Source organism: Gracilinanus agilis, chromosome 6 (genome assembly GCF_016433145.1).
Source record: "Gracilinanus agilis isolate LMUSP501 chromosome 6, AgileGrace, whole genome shotgun sequence".
NCBI classification, from domain to species: Eukaryota; Metazoa; Chordata; class Mammalia; order Didelphimorphia; family Didelphidae; genus Gracilinanus; species Gracilinanus agilis.
The window spans coordinates 78,341,678-78,364,984 of NC_058135.1; the positions used below are offsets into that span (position 1 = coordinate 78,341,678).

General features: G+C 38.8%; 1 protein-coding gene across 3 annotated transcripts in view; it reads right to left on the reverse strand.

The window, feature by feature from the left end:
* The window catches only part of STOX2 (storkhead box 2), a 312,993-nt gene that overhangs the window by 57,631 nt on the left and 232,055 nt on the right, over positions 1-23,307 (reverse strand). The window contains exons 1-2 of one of the 3 annotated variants that reach the window (XM_044680417.1): positions 13,130-13,206; positions 10,112-10,320 (exon numbers count right to left, since the gene is read on the reverse strand). The exons of the other annotated variants lie outside the window; for them this stretch is intronic. Coding sequence (XP_044536352.1) covers positions 10,112-10,320; positions 13,130-13,206 — 286 coding nt within the window. Of the gene's footprint in view, positions 1-10,111; positions 10,321-13,129; positions 13,207-23,307 lie in introns of those variants that run through there. 3 annotated transcript variants of the gene reach the window in all.

Below are 23,307 nucleotides of genomic sequence, written 5' to 3' on the forward strand. Positions count from 1 at the left end.
GAAGGAAGGGAGAAAGAGAGAGAAAGGAAGGGAGAAAGAGAGAGAAAGGGAAGGAGAGAAGAAGGGAGGGAGGGAGGGAGAGGAGGAAGGAGAAAGAAAAAGGCATGGTCTCTACCTTCAAGGAGCTTACAACAAAGCTGAGGAAACTTCATCTACATGAAAAATTACCTGTTGGTGTTTTTGTTTTACCAGATCTATGATTTCTTCAGTGAAGAATTTCCCATTAGCAATGAAGATGAACAGTTGCTTTCCAATCTTGATTTCCAATGTGGCCTAGGGTACTAAGAAGTTTAGGGACGTACTTTATTTGCTCAGGCTGATAGTCAAGGATGTGATGGGAAGGAGTTGAAATGAGGTCTTCCTGACTCCAAGGTCAGCTCCTCCCACCCCCACCCCACACCAATCATGCCACCCTAGACAGCAGAATATCATATGCATCAATGAAGTAGCACTGTGGAAAAATTTCCAAAATAAAAATGTTTAAGTGATTTAGTAGTTGAGAAAACGTTAATGTCCACTGCCCACCAGGAAGATTTGAATGAAGATAGACCTATTGCTTGGAAAGGAAAGAATCTGGATGGGTAGAGAAATGAGAGAGGGTAATTCCAGACAGAAGATGGTAGATAGTTGAACAAAAGAAGAACAGAAATGCATATGGCAGTGTCAGGGAGACAGTAACACCAGTGCCCTGATTAGAGGGAATTTATGTTGAAGAATATTTAGATAAGAAGCCTAGAAATATGGAATGTCTTGGATGGACTACCATTTTTTTCCAGCTTTGTAGTTCAATGGAACATTTTTTTCTCTCTCTCCAAGGAATGACCACTCTAGTGAAAACCCTAAGGCCGCTTCCTAGTAGTCCCTATAGTGAGCTTTATAGAACTTAGTGCCAACTCTGTCAGAGAAGAGATGGGAAAAATATGGGTCTCTTCTATTCATGTGTTTTGTACTGCTGTATAGACATTTGAGTTTACTAGGACTCTCTCATCACACAACTGGCACTTCCAAGGAATTGGCCACAAAAAGGAAAAGTGAGAGGAGAAAATGGCGGGGTTTTGTTTGCTTCTTTTGTCCCTGAACCCTCGTGCCTAAAATAGCACCTGACACATAGTAGTTGCTTAATGGACAATTATTGCATTTGGATAACAAAAATAGACTTGTGTGGGACAAAGTCCATTTTGTTACAACTCCAAAGGCGATAAATACCACAACTCCCATTCCAACAGTGGTTTTATCACCAATTTTGAGCACGTAATTCTTTGCACACTGGACATGAGGTCCAAGCCAAGAGTCTATGCAAATGGTGGCCCTGCTACAGTTGCAAATTCTACATCAGCAACAGAGTCCAGAGTGGGACGTTAATTCCAGACGAGAAATCACAATGTGATGAAAAGGAATCCTCTGAACAGAAATCCCTGGACACCAAAACAACACTTAACCATCCAGTCTCTCTTAGATGCAAGAACTGATGAAAAGACCAAACGTGACAAGAATTCAAAACACTACCAAAGCAGTTTCCCAAAGAGAAAGTTAAACCTTCTGAAATCTTTCTAGTCAAGAGGTTACTAGGTCAAGTACATTTCTGTTATGTTGGAAAACAATTTCAATTATAGTTGGATCAGACCAAATGGAATGTAGACAGGGGTCTCAAATACTTTAGCAACAAATATTCTGAGCAGTCCTGTCTATTATAGAAATCACCAAATGATTGGGGAGCATGCATTTGTGACACACTTACATATTGCTAATATATTAAGGTCAATTCTGTTCTCCATATTCCTTAGTTGGGAATAATTGCCACCACATTTCCATAGCATTTAATAAGGGTTACAAAGCATTTTCATAGAATCAAAAACAGCAATATGGAAGGGATTGTCAGGGTTCCTTAGGTCTAACCTCCTCATTTATAGAAGAGGAAATAGCCCAGCGAATTGAAATATCTTGCTAACCATTACACAGATAATATCTATCAGGGGGATTTGAAGTTAGGTTTTCTCACTCCAAAGTCAGTTTTTCTCTTCCCAGCAGGCACTTCAAGTGAATTAGAGTAAGTTTTATGATGCTGATTTTACAAAGAAGGAAACCGAGGCAAGGAGGTTGGGGGGGAGGGTCATACTATTATGTATCAGAGCCTAGACTCAAATGCAGGTCCTTCTGATTCTAAATCTAGTGTGCTTCCCACAATACCATGCTGGCACTGATAATGATAGGCATAAATTACATCATAATAACATAGAATCATCCGTGAATACATACACCAGAGGATCTGTGATTTTTTTCAGGGTAGGAAACTCTTCGTATGGGAACATCTTCTACCAAATCAGACCATAACCAGTCTGTGAATCTGCAAATAAATCCCAGAGTTGGAGGCAGAGGTGGGCTAAAAGCCTTGTCACCAAGGTCATAGAGCTGGAAAATATTAAAGGTAGTATTTGGACTCAAGTATTTCTGATTCCAAACTTGGCACTCTATCCACAGGGAAATAAAGCTTTTGCTACACATAAAAACATATTGCCTTTTTAAAAATACTTTTAAGAGTATTTGATATGTAAATATTACTATGAAGAGAAGCAAAATTGTCAATAGTGAACCATTATATGGGCAGGTAGGTGACACAGTGGATGGAGTGCTGGGCCTGAGTTAAAAAAAAAAAGGTCAGAAAGGTCTGAGTTCAAATCTAGCCTCAGACATTAACTAGCTGTATGATCCTCGGTAAATCACTTAACCTGGTTTGCCTCAGTTTCCCCACCTATAGAATGAGCTGGAGAAGGGAATCGCAAACCAATCCAGTATCTTTACTAAGAAAACCTCAAAAGGGGTTATGAAGAGTCAAGTCAGAATGAAAAATGGCTAAAAAAACAACTACAAAGTCATTATATAAATTGTTTTGTGTATCTACCTAATCCTTCGCTTTCTAAAAGCTGAAGACCCTTAATTTAAGTAGATGATCCAGAGTCCAAATTTGAAGTTATTGGGGAAAAAAATCCAAAACTTTAAGTTCTAAAATTAATTTTTATATTTATCCTAATATTATACCATAAAAAACACAGTTGTTGCTGGCAAGAAGATGTCAAATAAATGAATGGAATGGAAAATCATTTATTAAGGGGTTATGATAATGTGTCAAGCACTGGGGCTACTACAGAAAAGCAGGGCAGTTTGTGCTCTCAAACAGTTCTCATTTTAATTGAGAGAGATAATACATAATAAAATGAAGGGTCCACCTGCAAGGAAAATGGCACTGTCCGGTGGTTCTTGGGGTACAGCAGCATAGCAGATGGAAATAGCCACAGTTTTAAGAACCACAAAGATGAAGATGTTCCTTCTATTTCCAAATGTTACCAGTTTTAATTTCATAGATCATGTTTGGATAATTGTGTTACATATACCTTAACAACATCTGAATATGGAGTCTCTCCCTCTTTTCTTTTTTAAAACCCTAACCTTTCCATTTTAGTATCAATATTGTAGTCTAAGGTAGAAGAACAGGAAGGTCTAGGCAATTAAGGTCTCAAGTCACTTGCCCAAGGTCACCCAGCTAGAAAGTGTCTGAGGCCAGAATTGAACCCAGGTCTCCTGTCTCCAGACCTGGCTCTCTTATCCACTTAGCCACCTAGCTGCCTCCTGTGGAGCCTCTCTTAACAGACTGAGTCTTAAGGTTCAAATAAAGCAAATGAAAACAAAACTCTGAAAAAATACATATTCCTCGATAACTTGGCAAAATCTTCATCAACATTATGTTTTCCCCAACTTATCGATGAGTCTACAAACTATTGCCGTCTTCATAAATTAATTATGGGTGAAGGGCTAAAAAAACCCAAACTTGGTGCTACCTATTTCCTCGATTGACATTCATTCTGTATTGACTGTGTACAATTCACCAGCCTCTCTGAATTTTATGCTTTATGTTTTCTGTAGAAATAAAATATTTACACATGGTTTGCGTAAGATCAGTCTTCAAATTAGAAGATGTACACCATCAAACCATTTTGTATGTCTTTGGTTTTCTTGCTATAGTCACAAAAATGACGCACGTGTCTCCTTGTCCAGTCTTAATACCATAAGTCACTAAACAATACTGAATAACTAACTGGTCTTGGAGCACTGACCTGAATGATGAAAATATATTTTGTTTTGTTTTTAGAGACCATTTCCTATCTTCATCATAGCCTAAAGAGAACAAATGAAGGCATATGAAAAAAATCACATAATCCCAGAATTGGAAAATACATGTTAGGGTCTCATCTAGTCCAAACTCCAGCTCCAAACAGGTATTCTGTTCTCTATGAAATCTAACAGATTTGGCCTCTGCCCAAATACTCTCAGTTAAGGGGAGGTCTTTATGATAATAATTACAAAGCAACCCATTCCATTTTTTGTGCAGCTCTAAGTGCTAGAAGTAATTCCTTTATATTCCAATGAATATGTATCCCCATTGGCCTTGGTTCTGCCTTTGGAAGTTAAAATAAAGTCTAATCTTTTTCTCATGCAAAAACTTTTTTGACTTTTGAAGATAGTCCTCACGGTCCCTATCCTCTACCCTAAGCCTTTTCTTCTCCAAGAAAGAAGATCCCAGATTGCTCAAGTGTTTTCATAGACCTCTTCTGGAAACACTCTAGTCTATCATGTCTCAAGTGGAACAAATACAATTCAGCCCAGATGAGGCCTAACCAGTTGATTAGAATTATTAGTTCCCCATGTTTGGGTCATAAAAACATTTCCAAAGAAACACACAAACATATAAATATGCTATAAACTATGCAAAGATAACAGAATTTTCCCCAGAAATGTTAAAACTCATTATTATTTCATGTTTTTAAAACAATTTAATCAAATTTCATTTTTCCCCATGTAAATCTGCCCTCTCTCCCTCAGACCCCCCCCCCCCAAGTTCCCCTTGAGAAAGTAAGAAAAACTCTAGTTACAAACACGTAGAATCAAACAAAAGCACTGGCCACATCCAAATAAAGATTATTTCTCCAACTGCCTTAAGTCCATCATCTCTGTATCAGGAGATGAGTATCCTCTGAAATACTCATCGTTCACTAGAATATTGGAATTTAACTATTAAAAAACACTTTTCATTCACATCTATCCAGACAAAATTTGCCCCTCAGCAACTTCCATGTTTTAGGTTCAGTTCTGGGGCAAAGGATAATAAATAATAATAAATAATAAACTCCTCCCTCTTGAGAGTCCTGGAAATACTTGAAGACAACTAGAATATCCCCTTCCCATCCAAGCTTTCTCTTTTTAGGGGCTCAGCATATCGCTATCTTCAACCCATCTTCAGATAGCAGTGGATCATCAGTACCCCACACACAACTCCAACCGCCTTCTCCTTTGGATGCCCCAATTTGTCCATGTCCTCAATGAATTATTAAGTACCTAGAATCGCATGCAATATGGCAGGTGTGTTCTGATCAGAAAGAATCCATCAGAACTACCATTTCTCTTGTTTGAATTCTACGCTTTTACTACTAGGATAGCATGATATAGCCACATAAATTTTTTAGACTGCAAAGTTGCACTGTTGCCTCATGCTGAACTTGTGACTCTCTTAAAATTTGGTATACCAAGAAGAGGACAGCCTGGCTTTAAAACCTGCAATCTGTAGTTGCTTTCTATTGTATGTCCCTTGAGCAAAGACACAGACACACAAGTGCACACACATGTAATGGCAGTTGTGTTCAGCCCTTCACCTCCTTGGGCATCATTTTTCCTCATTCATTCAATGGCATTGAGCTGTTAGATAGCCCCTGAGGCCCCTTCTAGCCCAACATCTATAATCCTATGATTTTTCACATAATTTCCTCCTGTACTTACATGGTCTATTTCTGTGAACATAAGTATGGGTGGGCCTTTAAATTTATTTCTAGGAAATTTCATCTCTTTCGATTCAGCCTATTCAGATCTTTTTTGCATTCCGTCATCCAGTGAATAAGATTATGCTTTCTGGCTTCATATACTTTCTAAATCTAATGTATATCACCTAGGCCTTCATCCACATCAACTGACAAAAAGGACAAATCCTAAAGCAATGCAGGACATACTCTCCCTGTAGTCTGACAATTATCAATTCATTAATCACTAAATATTTTGAGTCAATTTTACTTAGCTAGTTTCAAATCATCCTAACTCTGGTCTTGCCTATCTCTCCACCTTGTCCATAAGAACGTCAGGGGAGATTCTGGCAAATGCCTCAATGAAATCTAGATAAAAAATACACTTATGTCATTCTGCTGATCTATCAGATCAATAATCCAGTCAAAAAAGGACATAGGTTTAGTTGGACATGAATTATTTTTCAATTTTCACAAATTAGCTCATAATCACTTTCGACATCTATGAACAATCACATTCTACCTTCTTTAATTAATAATCAGTTCCAAGATTTTGCCAGGAATCAAAGTTTGAATTTAGTTTGAAAAATACAATTTCTTCCCCCTTTTGAAACCAGGAAGTACATTTGCTAATTTTCCAGTTCTGTGATACCTCCTCTATTCCTCAAGATTTCTAAAAAGCTCTTTGTTAATTGCTCAGTTGAACTGAAAATTTCCAATAAAGAACGTCAGAGCAATCTTCATACTTCATTGTTGGCCTTTAATGCCAATATTTTTCAACTTTCTGTCAACAGATCCTGGCCCTTACCTCAGCATAATATCTCCTCCCTCTGCCACTGTTCTCTCTGTATTTGCTTGATACATGTTCAGTCTGGGAACTATTATGGTCACCCGTCATCATGGCACAGTAGATAGAACATCAGGCCTAGAGTCAGGAGGACTCATCTTCATGAGTTCAAATCTGGTCTCAGACACTTACTAGCTACTTGATTGGGCAAGTCACTTAAATGGAGTTTGCCTCAGTTTCCTCATCTGTTAAATGAGCTAGAGAAGGAAATGGCCAACCCCTCTCATATCTTTGCCGAGAAAACCCCCAAATGCAGTCATCCAGAGTTGGACAAGTTTGAAAATGGCTGAACAACAACGAATCATCATGGACCCCAAGGTCACCTGAATTCTTACTGCTCCTATCAAAGCTATCTTCTCCACACAACCTTCTTCTCATTCCTCTAGGTCACAAGACCTATGCTCTTCAGAAGACCTGTCACCATGCTTCCTCAATGAAAACTTACCTGGGTGACATTGTCATTTTAAAATACTCTCAATTTGGGGGCAGCTGGGTAGCTCAGTGGAGTAAGAGCCAGGCCTAGAGATGGGAGGTCCTAGGTTCAAATCCGGACTCAGCCACTTCCCAGCTGTGTGACCCTGGGCAAGACACTTGACCCCCATTGCCCACCCTTACCAATCTTCCACCTATGAGACAATACACCGAAGTACAAGGGTTTAAAAAAAATACTCTCAATTAAAAGTTTGGAGTCTGGGTTGCAAGAATTGTTTAGTTAGTTTAAGTCTTCATTAATATCTCTAATAGTGTCTTGCCCTCCCCCCAAATTAAGTAACTAGGAGTAACTACTCACCCACATCTCGCTATTAACTCCTAGGTAGAATGGGACTTCCTAGAGGGTAGGGGATGGTTTTTATTTTCTATTTTCTGTTTTTTATCCCCTGGCACCTAGAACAGTGCCTTGAACATACTAAGTGTTTAAAGAAGTTCATCTTGTTTTCTAGATTAAACCCTTTTTCCATTAGATCTTTCCCAAGGGTTAAATGACTTGAGTTCAAATTCAACAAACTACCCTTTAGTCATAGTGACACTGAGTTTTGAAAAGAGAACTAGATGGCGCAGGAAGTAAAATAAAAAGCCTCCAGTCTACCAACTGGATCATTAGGCCCTGAAAAGGAATGGAATAAGACCTTCAAGGTTTCCGTTTCTTCTCTACCCCCAATCCATCTCTCTTTAAAATTATCTAAAATTATCAGCCACTAATTAGATAGTAAAGGGACTCTTGGACCCTTCAGTCACAGTGTTGAGTAGCCCAAAGTAAGTATCAGACTCATTTGGGGAGAAAAAAGTTGCAGAAAAGTCCAGAGGTACCAAATCACTTGAGGAATGTCCTCCAAGTTATTCAGGTCATTTAACTTATTCCCATGAAGTTATCATTTACTTATATACTCAAGGCAAAGAAAGTGAATAATTTCATCTCAAGTCTTCCCTTTTCCTTTGTCTCTTACTCCAGCCGCAAACCTTATTCGCTACTTAGTTAAACCCCTCCCCACAAATCATAAAACTCACTATCTGATGACTGTGATCTCACCAAAAGGCTTTTTATGGTAACTCTCCCTAACAGATTTCCACAACTTCTTGGCTCTTCATGATCCATTGGGCAGGGAGTTTATAGAAATCGAGTTTCTTTTGAAGAGATGCATTTTTTATTGGACTATTTCCTTTCTGCACTCACTGACAGGACCAGAAAGGATGGGAAGAGAAGATAATGTATAATCCATTCTGTACTGCATAGGGATGTTCATTTGTGATTGTACCCAAAGTCTGTCTAGCAATTTGCCTAGTACTGACCTGAGAGCAAGTCACTTGATCTTGGGAGACTGTTTTCTCAGCTATAAAATGAGTCTCTGACTCCAAGACCTCCAGCTTTATCTGTTATATGACTAAGTAACTAACCATTTCAGTGTGGGGAGATGTCATTACTACCACCTCTGCTGACTGCTAAGGCATGAGAACTGGCTTTTCTTTCTTTTTTCTTATTTTAAATAACCCTTGCCTTTTATCTTAGAATCAATACTATGTATTGATTCCAAGGCAGAGGAGCAGGAAGGGTTAGGCAAATGAGAATTAAGTGACTTGCCCAGGGTCCCACAGCTAGGAAGTACCTGAAGTCACATTTGAACCCAGGACCTCCCTTGTCTAGGCTGACTCTCAAACCACTGAGCCACTTGGCTTCCCCAGAGAATCAGCTTCTTTCAAAGCAAGCTTTAGAAAAGAAAGCCCACTGCTGAAAGGCTAATTATGTCTTGAAACAAATGAAATTCTCTGGAGGGTCCATTTTTTATTTTAAAATAAATATTACTTTATTTGAAGACTACTAAAGATTTTTAGCTAGCTTGATGGACTTCCTCCACAGTCTGAATAAATGCCACAGAACTCAAACAGGGGCAAAAGGCAGAGCCCGAGAGAGAGAAAAAGGCAACTAAGCCTCTAGGCTGGGCAAGAAATCAGTGTGATTTCTTGTCATGCAAGCTAATGTATATTCCTTCAGACATCACCATCTAGTCCCTCCTCTGGACATCTCTGATTGGAAAACAGGCTCACAGGAAGTGGCCTCAGAGATCTCAACTCCTCTCTAACCACCTCATCAGGAAGCAGCAGGTCTTTGAAGGATGCCTTTTCCTCCTCTCCATGTGGCTGGACCACCATATTTTCCAACATGGTGGCTAGAGATGACTGATCATTACCTAAGAGAGTTCTTGTTTACAGATAAAAAGGAGCAGGCCCCCACCTTACCTATAACAAAAATCAGCTCAGTGACATACCCTTCTCCCAGTTATCCTTAACCAAAAGATCTAGATAAAAGAGGGGAGAACCCAACCCAGTCTCATAGCCTGAGGAAGAAACTGTTTGTAGGTTTTAAAAACCAAATGGTTTCATCCTGACCTCAAAGGAAGGAGGTGGGGAATGATTTTTCACACTAGTATCCTAATTCATCATTAATTTTCCAAAGTCTGGAATAGGCCTATGTGCCCAAAGACAAGGCAGGAGCTTATAGACTTCCCTCTAGCCTTTAAAAATATGTAATTAAGGGGCAGCTAGACAGTACAATGGATAGAGTGCCAGACCAGAAGACCTGGGTTCAAATCTGTCTTCAGACCCTTCATAGCTATATGTCCCTGGGCAAGCCATTTAGTCATGTTTTCCCTAGCCCTTTCCCTTCCATCTTAGAACTGTAACTAAGACAGGAAGTAAAAGTTTAAAATATATATATATATATATTATACATATATGTATGATATATATGTATATATATATATATATATAATTTTAAAAAAAGAATTGAGTGATTAATTTCATCTCGGGGTGTGAGATTTGGCCATGGCGAAGCCAAAAAAGGGAAAAATTTATTTTTGGTCCAAACTCTATTACATGTATCCTAACTAAATGGGATAGGAATGGGGAAAATATTGAGAAAACTCACACAGGGGCTTCCTCTCTCGTACTCCCTGCCAGGCCAGCGTCTGGAACAGGGTCCACTGCCTCTTCCTCCTAGGCGTCCAGCCAGGAGGCCACATCCAAGCCTCTTCCCCTCCTGAGCATCGACTCCAGTACCATACATCTCTGCATTCTTCTTCTGCTCTCTCTGCTTCCGTTTCCATTCTCGTTTTCATCCTCATGTTGGTTTCAGAGCTGTTAGGTCAAGGAACCTCATGTCAAATAAGCCCAATGGGGGCCTGGGAGAAATACTCATTTGTAATCTATTTGTTGTCTCCTTAGTGGAAATTCTTCCATTTTAGAATCTTTAAGGTTAGACCAAAAAATTCTATCCTCACTTAATGGCAGCAATTTTCAATAGTTATACATATATTTGTGTGTGTGTGTGTGTGTGTGTGTGTGTATGTATATGGTGCTAGACAGATCCCCTAAAGTTCATGTTTGCTAATCCTAATTAAATATCCTATCTTTCTAGAAAAGCTATGTGTGCCATATTGGAATTTGGCCCACTGCATGTTCTGTCGGCCAAATTAAAGACACCAAGGGACTTTGGGAACAGAATTTGGGAACACAAGATGAAATGATCCCAAATCCCTTCCCACAGTAGCACTCATAAGAGAGGTCATCAGCTTTTGTTTAAAAAGAGAAGAGCTTCATTAAGATATTCTCTCTCCCCATCACAACTTTCTTTTCTTATTATTAATGGTAATGATTTAAACATTGACATTCACTTCCTTTTATATGTATTCCATATGATTCCATATGCCAAAGAGCAGGGCTAGCTGAAGGAAGCTGTGCCAATGGAACATGGTCTTCCCATATAACATATAACAACATATGATCACTGCTTTAGCTACCAAAATTTGTGCCTACATTCACTCTGCCCAGCACCATTGAACGAGGTTCTACCATCAAGGCAGGCCCTTTGGCTAGCTAAATTGGTTTTTGGGGCTTGGACAACCTTCTGGATCAACTGCAGCTCAAGGAGTGAGATTCAAAGAGAAGATGCTTATTCAAGTCCACATATGGTACTTGAATTCATGTCTTATGACTCTATGTCTAATGTCCTTTAGACTAATGCTATCACATTTGAAGAGAGATGGGGTCACCAAATTCTACATTTGTTAAATATTTTCCACTTGCATTTTTATTCTGCTTCTGTACCTGTTGACATCAGCTTAATGCTGATGGAAGACAAAGTCCCTTATTATACTATCTGTATGACCTTGAAAAAGTCACTTTAATTCTCTGGATCTCAGATTCCCTATAAATGAGGAGGCTGGACTCGGTAACCTTCTAAGGTCCCTTTCTCTACTTCTATATCCCTACTGCCCTCCCTGGCTTCCTTTAAGTCTCATCTGAAATCCCACCTCCTACAGTAAAGTCTTCCCCCAAAGCATCTGAATTCTAGTGCTTTTCCTCTGTTAATTCTCTCTTCTTAGTCTGTATGTAGCTTGCTTTGCATGTATCTATTTGTCATCTCCCTTAGTTAGTACACTGTAAATTCCTTGAAGTGAGTCTTTTTTCTCTTTTTGTAACCCCAGCCTTTAGCACAGTGACTTGCATGCAGCTGATACTTAGTAAATGTTTCTTGATTGACTGATAAGTGATAGCCACCAAAGCTAAGAGAGCAACACCCCAGATATCTATTAGACTTTTAAGGGATAAAAGGACAAATTAAATTTTCATGTGCAAAAATGTGAGGCTTTGGTACCACAAGCTGCAACAAAAATAATCTAGCTTTAAAAACATGAACAGGGGCAGCTCTCAGTGGATGGAGAGCCAGGCCCAGAAACAGGAAGTCCTGGGTTCAAATTTGGCATCAGACACTTCCTACCTGTGTGACTCTGGGCAAGTCACTTAGCCCTCCATTGCCTAGCCCTTACCACTCCTTCTGCCTTGGAGTACTTTACTGATTCTAAGATGAAAGGTGAAGGTTTTAAAAAACAAACAAAAAAACCTGAACACTGTTATGGACCATGCAAATAATTTTTCTCAAAGAAGTTTGAAGAAAGGCCCTATGACTTTTTTTATTTTTTTAAAAACCCTTACCTTCTATCTTAGAATTGATACCAAATATCAGTTCCCAGGCAGAAGAGCGGTAAGGTCTAGGCAACTGAGGTTAAGTGACTTACCCAGAGTCATACAGCTAAGAAATTACTGAGGCCAAATTTGAACCCAGGACATCCCATCTCCAGGCCTGGCTGTCTATCCACTAAGCCACCCAACTGCCCAGTTATCTATCATCTTTTAAAACAGTTCTGAAAATAAATGACTGCCTAGATATTCAGACTCTATAAGTAATCAAGTATCAGTTCTAGAAGAAATATGCCACTCTGTTGCAGCATACTATTCTTTTAACTCAATTGGGATAGGGCACTAGTCTTTGAGGGGGGAAATTCATAATTATATCTTCTATTGGCAAATAGAGCACAGGTTTTCAACCTTCTGGCAAAATAAGCAATAGAAGATATGACAGAGTCTAAGAGAATGGCTGGTAAACGTGGGGAAGGCATGACTACAAATTTCACAAAGCTGATAGAATATTTAAAGTCTAATGATTTTTAATAGCCAATTCCCTTTTCTTTCAGTCTAAAGTAATTTGTCCCCCCCCCTCAAAAAATAAAAAGGTCACTGGATTCCTATAATGCCCAGGAGCTCTGAGTAAAATGTGGCTAACTGCAGGCTAAATTTAGAGGTCCTTACTACTCCTCTCAACTTTGTACTCTATCGCATAAATAAAAACTATTTTACAAGTATGATAACCTATATGAAGACTGAAAAATTCTACAGGTGCATAAGAATGTAGTAGATTTTTTTCTATCCATCTTTCAGCTAAGTGAAATCTTGGGCACTTAATTCCACAGCTTGTTCTGTACATCATTATTTTGGGGATCTCTCATATCTCAAGTGAAATAAGACTTTCAACCATTTCTAATTATTTTTGCTATTACTAATATATGTGTTCAAAAAGAGTAATAACTGCCTAATCTATATTACTCACAAAGCATTCTCAGGTTGGTATCCTAGGTCTGAGCAATGTAGATGACTTGAGAGCCAAGAGAAGTAGTTTGAAGTCATGATTGACACTTAGTAGCTGACCGACTGAACAAGTTTCTCCAAGTGTTGGTTTCTTCCCTATAAAATGGGAATAACAATGTCTATCCTACCTACTTCACAGATAGAAGTTCAAGTAAAAGGAGTATGAAACTAGTCTGGAGGAAGAAAAGTGCTGGAGCCAGCTCAAACCAGGTCTCATCTTAGAAATTGACAAACACTGCAAATAGAGCTTGATTTATTGTTTTGTTGTTTAACTTTTTAAAAGTAACAGTCAAAATGTGTACAATGCCAATTAAACTTACATGGTTTATTTTTTACCCCGAGAGAGCCCATTGTTAAACATTTTACCAGCACACTCCTGGTCTTCTGCAAGCTATATTAATATGTAATGCTCTTATTGAAAGGAAAACCTATTGAAAAAAAAAAACAACTGATTTGTTTTTCTCTTCTCTTTTCTCTACTCTCACAAACAAAACTTCCTCCCTTCCCCCCTCCCCCCCTCGCCCCAAGCATCTTTTATTTTATTGGTCTAGGAGGTAGCACTGAATTTGGAGTCAGAAAAAGTTAAGTTTAAATGTGGCTTCTGCCATTAATAATTGGCTGTGTGATTCAGGGCAAACCACCTGGCAACCAGTTTCCTCCTCTGTAAAATGGGCAGAATAATCCCCCCTTCCTCACAGAGTTATAAGGATCAAATGAGTTAACATATGTAAAGCACTTTGAAAATTCTATATAAACACTAGCCTTCACTATTGTTACAAGCTAAGCACGAATAGGTACCTTATTTTCATACTAGTTAGTATCTTAAAATTCTTCCATTATAACTTTAATTTCTACCTATCTGTAGCCTGCATCCTTTGCGTACCACCAGGGGGCTAATTCTTATTATCTTTCCCTCACTCTGAAAACATTCAACCTTTAATGATAGACATTTTCTTCATCCTGTCACCACCGATTTGAGGTTCTTCTGACATGACAACATTTCAGAGGACATGACAGTAAAGGATGTTGACTTAAGCAATTTCTCTAACGTAATTTAACTGAATCAATAACCACTTAACTTGTTAAGAGACCCACACATAAAAAAATGGCAATTGTATGCATTCTTTGCCTTTCCCCATTTAACTCCTGCAACTCCAATTCAGCAATTCAGATTATTTTGGGAGAAAGGAAGTACATGGTATGACATTACTAGACGCAAGGTCTTTTCCCCACTACTTTCTTCATTACTGGGGGCTTGCACTATTTCATACGCTTTGCTTTTTTCACCACTCATAATTCCACTAAATTTTCTCTGGGGCACTTTGTTTTTCATGTATATATCATCCTCTTTAAATACTCTTATATTCTTCTGATAGATAGATACAGACAGATAGATACATGGATGGATGGACAGATAGGTAGACTGGTAGATAGGTAAACAAGTAGATGGATAGATATAGACACATGTTCACATTTCATCTTTGGGCCAAATTATGATCCTAGTCATGGTTGATAATTATAGGAATAATGAAAGAAAGGAAGTCTTAAATAAGGATAATGATGTCACCACTGAAGACCTTGCCAGTATCCCCAGGAATCCTTCACAATTCCCTTCCCCCACCAAAAACGACTCTATTAACTTAATGTTCCTCCTTTCAAATCTGCTTTCTACCTCCTGCATCACTGGACGAAGGATGGTGGTTGGGAGGGGGGAGAAGAGGAGTTAAGGGCCAGGAATGAGGATCTAAGACCTGTCCTCATGAACTGAATCTGTGGTCTTTATACCACAAAAGCTACTGCCACATATGTGAAGCATTTATTCTGCACTGATGCAACCAATTAGAGAAAAACAAGAGTGGTACAACAAGTCATCAGACAACATAGACATTGGGCAAACATAACCAGTAACAAAAATGCCAAGCCTGACCAGAAGTTAAGGGCACTTTATAATTCAGGGCATCTCTTGGATAGGTAGCATTTTCTTCATCAAAGAATGAGAAAAAAGAATTAGTACCCCTAATTCTGACCCCTAAGAATCCCAAACCAGATATTTACTGAACCAAATGCTTGGCTTGATACCTATGTGGGCGTCAACTCTAATTGCCTTTATGTTTGCACAGAGCACAGACTGATTGCTTACCTTTCACCAAAGGACCCCGAATGGTAGAGACCAAATCAACTGATAATCTATCCCATGGTATGGCTATTAAATTCTCACTTTCTCTTCCCTTAATATCTCTGATTGGAGCCACTGTATAATAAGATGAAAACTCTCTTCCCTTGCTATAGCTCAGTCCCTAATCTCTCATCCCCACTTCCTAGTCTCTTTCACCCTCCCTTCTAATGTGCTCCCTGAAATTCCTATTCTATTGTGAACAAGTTTCCTTTTCTTCTAAATCTCATCTCCTTGTACACATAATAATCTGATTTCCTTAAGAAGCAATGCATTCCTAACTGTACATACAGTACTGGGTATTCTTTCTCTCAAGCTTCCAAAACTGTGGGCAGTCCAAGTAGCATGTTCACTGACATTTCCCAACGCTCCCCCTTCTGAAACTATCTTTCATGAACCTCTCCTTTGCTTAGGTTGTTCATCCAATCTGTTTATATCAACAGCCCAGAATTCCTTGCTGCAGTCACATATAAACATAGTTCAAAGATTCTTAACCTTGTGTGTGTCATGGACCCCTTTAGTAGTCTGATGAAACCTGAAGAACTCCTCAGAATAATGTTTTTAAATACCTAAAATAAAATACATAGGATTACTAAGGAAACCAATTATAGTGAAAAATAATTATCACAGTTCTTTTATTTTAAGTTCATGGACTCTAGGCTAAGAATCCCTGCACTAGTCATTCTCTCTTTCTCAAGGAAAAGGAACATCTAGATCCTCTCAGACAAATTGGCTTTCCAGTTCCTCATCCTCCTTGATGACAATGACCTATATCTTGACATTAGATACCCTCAAGGAGGGCCATCATTTACATCTCATCAATACCCATAACAGTGCCACTTCCACAATCCTGAATTCAAATTCCACTCTGACTATAATCTACTATTTTTTAATCTCTTTTTCTGAGGCAGGTGGAGGTATAGTGGATAGAGCGCCGGGCCTAGAGTCAGAAAGATCAAATTTTGAATGTGATCTCAGACACATGCTAACTGTATGACTCTGGGCAAGCCTCCTAACCCTGCTTGCCTCCAATTCTTCATATGTAAAATGGAGATAATAACAAAACCTACCTCCCAGGATTGTTGGAAGGACCAAATGAAACATTAGGAGAGTGTTTAGCCCAGTTCCTGGCACACTGTTGGTACTATATAAAAACTTATTCTCTTGTCCCTTCCCTTCCTTCTGCATTTTGAACCTCATCCCATCCCTCCACTCTTCTGTTCTCCCAGTTTATTACTGTATACTATCCTCTACCCTTAAATTTTTCACCTCCTTCTCCCATCACTGCTCATAATTTGCCAACCCCCAGGCCTGGGTTACTCTGCACCATCTGCCTTCTACGTCCTGCTGAATGCCACTGAATATGGGTCACTACAAATTTACATTTTCTAATCTCAAATGGGCTCCTAAAGATCCATTGACAATCCCTTTATTAATCTTCACTGATTGCCTCTTTCAAGGGAAAGGAAGAAGCATTTATCTAAAGCCTACTATATATATTCCAAGCCACTAAGCTAAGTGCTTTACAGATATTTATCTCATTTGATCCTGGCAACATCCTAGAAGGTAGGTGCTGCTCCTATCTTCCATTTTATAATTGAGTAGACAGAAGCAGACAGAGGTTAAGTGACTTGCCCAGGATCACACAGCCAAGATATATCTGACACCATATTTGAATTCAGGGCGTCCCGACTCCAAACTCAGAGCTCTATCCACAGTCCCATCAGCTGCCTCATATACATGTACATATATGTGTGTATATGTTTATTACATATACACGACTAGTTCTATATCACTTATAGTATATAGGACTCAGTCATCATATATATAATAGTTATGTCATATATAATAAATTCATGATGTATATGACTTAATAGTCATGTTATTAGAAACTAGATTGTAATCAAGTAAGAAAATGCATTTATTAAGTATCTACTGTGTTCCAGTACTAGGTGCTAGGGATTACAAAGCCCTAAAACAGAAAATCCCTCCTCTCATAGATTTTACATTCTAGGGGAGAGATAGGGGGAGGGGGGAAGGTGATTTGTATTCTGTGTAATATACATATACATACATATACAATATATGCCTATATGCACAGTAGATAAATATAATATATACATATATACACAGGTGTACAAATTACCTCCTCATCCTCAGTCCCTCCCTACCTGGCTTCTAATCACATGATTCCTGAAACTGCTCTCTGCAAAGTTATCAATGATCCTTTAACAACTAAATCTGATGGCCTTCTTCAGTCTTCAGAGACCTTTGCTGCTGCAATTTCTAATACCATCAACTCCCACCAATATGCCTGAGTGTACTCCTGGGATGTTTTCATTTCTTTCTTTAACAATACTGTCCCTCTTGATTTCCTTCCTACCCACATCTGACTGTCTATTCTTAATCTCCTTTGCCAGATCATCATATATTGCACCTAACTATAGATGTCTCCTAGGCTCCTCTTTTCTATATGTTCTTTCTTTTTTTTACCTTTGTGCAAATGACTTCTAAATCTCTCTCCTCCTGCTGTGTGTGTGTGTGTGTGTGTGTGTGTGTGTGTGTGTGTCTCCTCTTTGAGTCTCACCTCATCCACTGCCTCCTAGGCATCTCCTTAAGATGGATGTCCCACAGGCATCTCAAACTCAACATGGAAAATCTCATCCTCTTTCTAAAGCTAGCCCCTCATCCTAACATCCTTATACAACCTGACTCTTCCAGTCAACCAATTTCACCACCTCTGAGGCATTCTTGACTCTCCCTCACTGCCCATATATTCAATTGCCAGGTTTTGCTAATTTTGCCTCCACAATCTTTCTCTTCCCATGTGGCCTTCACTACTGTATTTCAATCTCTTATCATCTCCCACCTGGACTCTTATGACTACCCCATAAATGGTCTCCTGCTGCCATGCCAATCTCACCCTTTCCAATATATCCTCCACATAGGCACCAAAGCTCTAACCTTGGTCAATTCTTATACTCAATAAACCTTGTGGAAACCTGTTCCCCATGAAGATACAACCCAAACTGCTTGGCCTGATATTTAAAGCAAGACCCTCCAATCTGGCTCCAACTCACATCTCCAGATTCTGATCATTTTACATCTTTTATATGCTTTATTCCAACCAAATTAGCAATTGTTCTCTGAATTTAGCACATAACCTCCTCCCTGCTCCCTTTTCTTGAAGCAGTGTCATCTCCAATCCCCTTAGAAAAACCTTGGTTTCCCTACAATGCTCATTTCACTAAACCAGCAGTTTTTTTCAAATGTAGTTTGGGGACCCCTAGGGATCCATTGATGGGGGGCAATGTCTGTAGGGTCCATATAATTTTCATAATAATAACACATTCTAATTCCTAATAGAGTAAAAATCAACAAATATGTAACCCACATAAACAAAACTTTTGTGGGGGGGGAATTCCTCAATAATTTTTAAGAACACATAAAGGGGTCCTGAGGCCAGAAAGTTTGGGAATCACCATCCTAGGGTAATTAAGTGGCGCAGTGGATTGAGCACCAAGCTTTTACAGTTAAGAAGACTCCTCTTCCTGGGTTCAAATCTGATCTCAGACACTTACTGGCTATGTGACCCGGAGCAAGTCACTTAACTCTCTTTGCCTCAGTTTTCTCATCTGTAAAATGAGCTGGATAAAGAAAAGGCAAACCACTGCAGTATCTTTGCCAAGAAAATACCAAATGAGGTCAAAGTGAGTTGCGTATAACTGAGAAACATTTGAATAACCACCACAACTGTCCCAGACACATGCTTCTTTGTTTTCCTCCTCCCCACTTCCTGGTAATAATGCTCTATCCTTCCCCAAACTGCTTAACAAAATATCTGAAGTATCAACCCCAACACTACACAGGCTTGCATATAGCTTAGCAAAAGTTGGCTCTAAGTGCTGTAAAGCCAGTCACCAAGAAAAAATGGGCTACGCTGAGGGCTCTCTGGCTAACATAATTGGTGAGCAATAGAATCATCAAATGCTACATGGAATCCTTGGTGAACCACCAGTCCTTGCTTCATTGCCTTGGGATTTGATGACACACATATACCCGTATGATTTTTAAATTAATATCCAATAACTCCAAGTATTATATTTTATAAGATTCATTCATAATCACTTGAAGTAGAAGAAATAAAAGGACAAAAGTAAAAAGCCTGAGTAAAGTTTTCCCAGCCACATTCTCAGGAAAAAGAAAGAGAGGGATGGGGTCACACACAAACTTTATCTCCAAAAGATAAGGACAGAACATGAGAATGAAAGTGGGATGCTGGGATTTAGAGACCTGGGAGCAGATTCTAATTATATATACCCAAGGCATTTTCTGCAAGCACGTTTGCCTTCTACATTGACCTAGGCACACTTCCCAAAGAGGAGAAACAGAACAAGAAACACAATGTACTCATGGAACTCATGAAACACAAGCTGATAACCATGTCAAGAATGCCATTACTTATTTCATCGTCTGCAAAGCAGATGACCAGAAAGCCCATTTTGCTTAGGATGGTCCCAAACTTGCTGCTTCATTTCAAGCTACCTTACAAGAGACAGACAAGCCCCCATTAGCATTTCAGTTGACCAGTGGAAGAAGACAGACAGAATTCAGTTTGGTGTCAAACCAACAGTTAAGAAAACATCCAGGGGGCAGGTGGATGGCTCAGTGGATTGAGAGTTCCATAAAATCACAACTTGGTGTGATGATTTTTCCCTCTTTGTATTGACCTAAACTCCTCCTATGTATGCAAAGGTGATGGTCAAGACCTTGGGATTTTGGCAATAAAAGAAATATTCAGCCATCTAATCCAACTTAATCATTTGGGATATAGGTGAATACAAAAATATCTCTTGGTCAATTTTATCTTCAGATTTTTTATGCGTTGGACAATACTGTTTTTAATGATTTTCTTAAGCCCTTGCCTTTCATCTTAGAATCTATTAGTGTGTATTGGTTCCAAGGCAGAGGAGAGGTAAATATGTGGATTAACTTTCTCAGAGTCGTACAGCTAGTAAGTGTCTGAGGCCACATTTGAACCCAGAACTGTGGGAGGCCAATAAGAGAAACAGAGTCTCAAATAGATATTTTTATCTGGACCCCATCGAAAGATACTCTGCTAGTCAGAGCCAGACAGGATGGGCTATCTAAGATAAAAATCTTGACTCCTCTTTTGACACCTTTTATGATCCTCACCTTTTCTTATTGGAAAAGCACTACAGTCTTATTGGAAAACTCTAAGTCCTTAGCAAACCAGCAGTTAAGAGGTTAACAGTTTCTCTTTAAGACAGAAATTTAGAGGTTTAAGCTGTATGGCCTTTGAAACTATTTTCAGACATCCAAGGTCAAAATTAGACAAAACCTCATTTAGCTTTCTGATAATAAGGCGGCTGGAATTCAACCTTGGCCTTGTTCTATTCCAGACTATCCCTACCTTGAAGTTATTGACACTCTTTTGACATGACATAATTTGTATTTCCTATGCAACTGTGAAGTTTCTTTGTGCCTCTGTGTGAAATGGGGTTTGAATTCTGTATATATTAAACTTGTGACTTGATAGCACTTGGGAGATGGAACCATGAGCTGACAGGAATCCAGAGTCTTTTTTTTTTTTTATCACCTAAGCCATCCCTATTAGATCTCCTGGAAATGTTTCAACACAGGGCCTCCCATCTCTAGGCCTAGATCTCAATCCACTGAGCCATGTAACTGACCCCTGATTTTTTTCTTTAAAAAAAAATCAATGTATCCTGTATCCCTCTTTCATTGTGGATTAAAACTAGCTTTTATAGTTCCTAGGGCCTCCCATCTCTAGGCCTAGATCTCAATCCACTGAGCCATCTAACTGACCCCTGGTTTTTTTTTTCTTTAAAAAAATTATTGTATCTTGTGTCCCTCTTTCATTGTGGATTAAAACTAGCTTTTATAGTTCCTAGGGAAAATGGTCCTCGATCAAAATAGCTGACTTAAAAATGAACTTCTCTAACAATCCATTTCTATGTGGGAGACTTCCTGTAATAAATTTAGTTCCTAGTGGCATTTCTCCTAGAATTCTCTTGTCATCAACAATAGATTTTGCCATAATAATGGGCTTTTCACCAGACATTCTGTATGATGTCTTGTACATGCCTACTGAAAATTAACTTTCATCCTTTTAGGTTGGCAATAGATACATCATCTTTCTAATTATTTCATATGTATTAAGTCTTTTCTCCAAGCTATATTTTAAAATTCTTGAGGCCAAAGATGATTTTTTTTGCTTCCTTTTCTCCCTCCTCCTTTCCATCTGACACAATTCTGTACATTCAGCCAGCTCAAAAAAAAATATTGATCTTTTATTCTTCATATATTTTAATGACTCATATATTGATGGTTCTCTTTAAATAACATTAATATTTCTCTTTCAGAATGACAAATATCAGAGAAATATTTCAACCTCATCACCCCACCCCTACCTTATTTCATTACCTCCTTCTTACTAGGGCTTCCAAAATGAACATCATCGTCGTTGTTAAAAGATTAGATGTGTCCAATTCTTCATGACCCCATTTGGGGTTTTCTTGGCAAAGATGCTGGAGTGGTTTTCCATTTCCTTCTACAGTTCATTTTATAAATGAGAAAACTAAGGTAAACAGGATTAAGTAGCTTGCCCAGGGTCACTCAGCTAGTAAGTATCTGAGGCCATATTTAGAACTCAAGTCTTCCTGATTCCAGGGCCAGCGTTCTATCCATTGTACCACCTAGCTGCCCAAACATCACCACAGTTTGTTTCTATTCCAAATTTTCTTCCCCTTGTCCCTCTCTCAGCTCCCAATTTACTTAATCATTGTCAGAGACTGAAGTAACAAAACTGACATTGAGATGTGAACATAAGTAATTATTACAGGAATTTCTCCTCTCAAAAACACAAAGTTTGTCTATCAGAGAACTTCTCAGGGCTTAAATAATTTTTCCATGATATCTGCAGTGAGGAAGACCCACCACAAAGACTTTCAGTATACACAAGGTACCTTCCAAAAGTAATTAAGCAAGTTGCAACCACTGGGTAGAGCTCATGTTAGATTTTCTTGGTATCCTCTGGCATATACTATACGATTAATAAATGCCTTATGTATATAACTTTTAATTAAGCCAGAAGGCTCAAAATTCCCATTTTCTACATTTTGTCATTAAATAGTAAGAGGCTCCATAGCAATATGGATCAATCATCATTTTTGTCCCAACCATGAATAAATTCTCTACATAAGCAAACCTTATTGAAAGCAGACTAACAATAATAGTTATAATTTATATACCACATTAAAGTTTGCAAAGTACTTTACAAATATTATCTTACTTTAACCATGTGAGGTAGGCTAGGGGTGATGCTGGAGCCAGCTCTAGCCTGCTTGAGAGCAAAGTGTTAAAATTTTTAGTGTAAGCAATTAATTCACAAATCCAAAACCTCTACAAATCAAGTTTTGGTTTATTGTTTGTTGATTGTCTAGACTCAAAAAGTATTAATGCAGATTAAACTTAAAAATACTTGTATAGTCATACATTTCTGTAACCTCCTACCCCTCCCCCAACTCAGTTGTTAAACATTTACCACCCCACCATTATTATCCCTATTTTCAGATGCAGAAATTGTGGTTAAGAAACTTATCTAGGGTCATGGAGCTAAGTTGGGAGTATTGGATTCAGGTCTTTCTGACTCCATGTGCAGTGCTCTAGAGACCTCTGAAGTTCCATCCAACTCTCAAATTCTGTGATGAAGAGATCAACGGTGATTGTTTTTTTGGGGGGTAGAGGTTTCCTTGTACCTCCCTTGATGATTAGTACAATACCTGACCCAAAGTAAATGCTTAAAAAATGAGAAAGGAAGGAAAGAAGGCAGGAAGGTAGGAAGGTAGGAAGGCAGGCAGGCAGGCAGGCAGGCAGGAAGGAAGGAAGGAAGGAAGGAAGGAAGGAAGGAAGGAAGGAAGGAA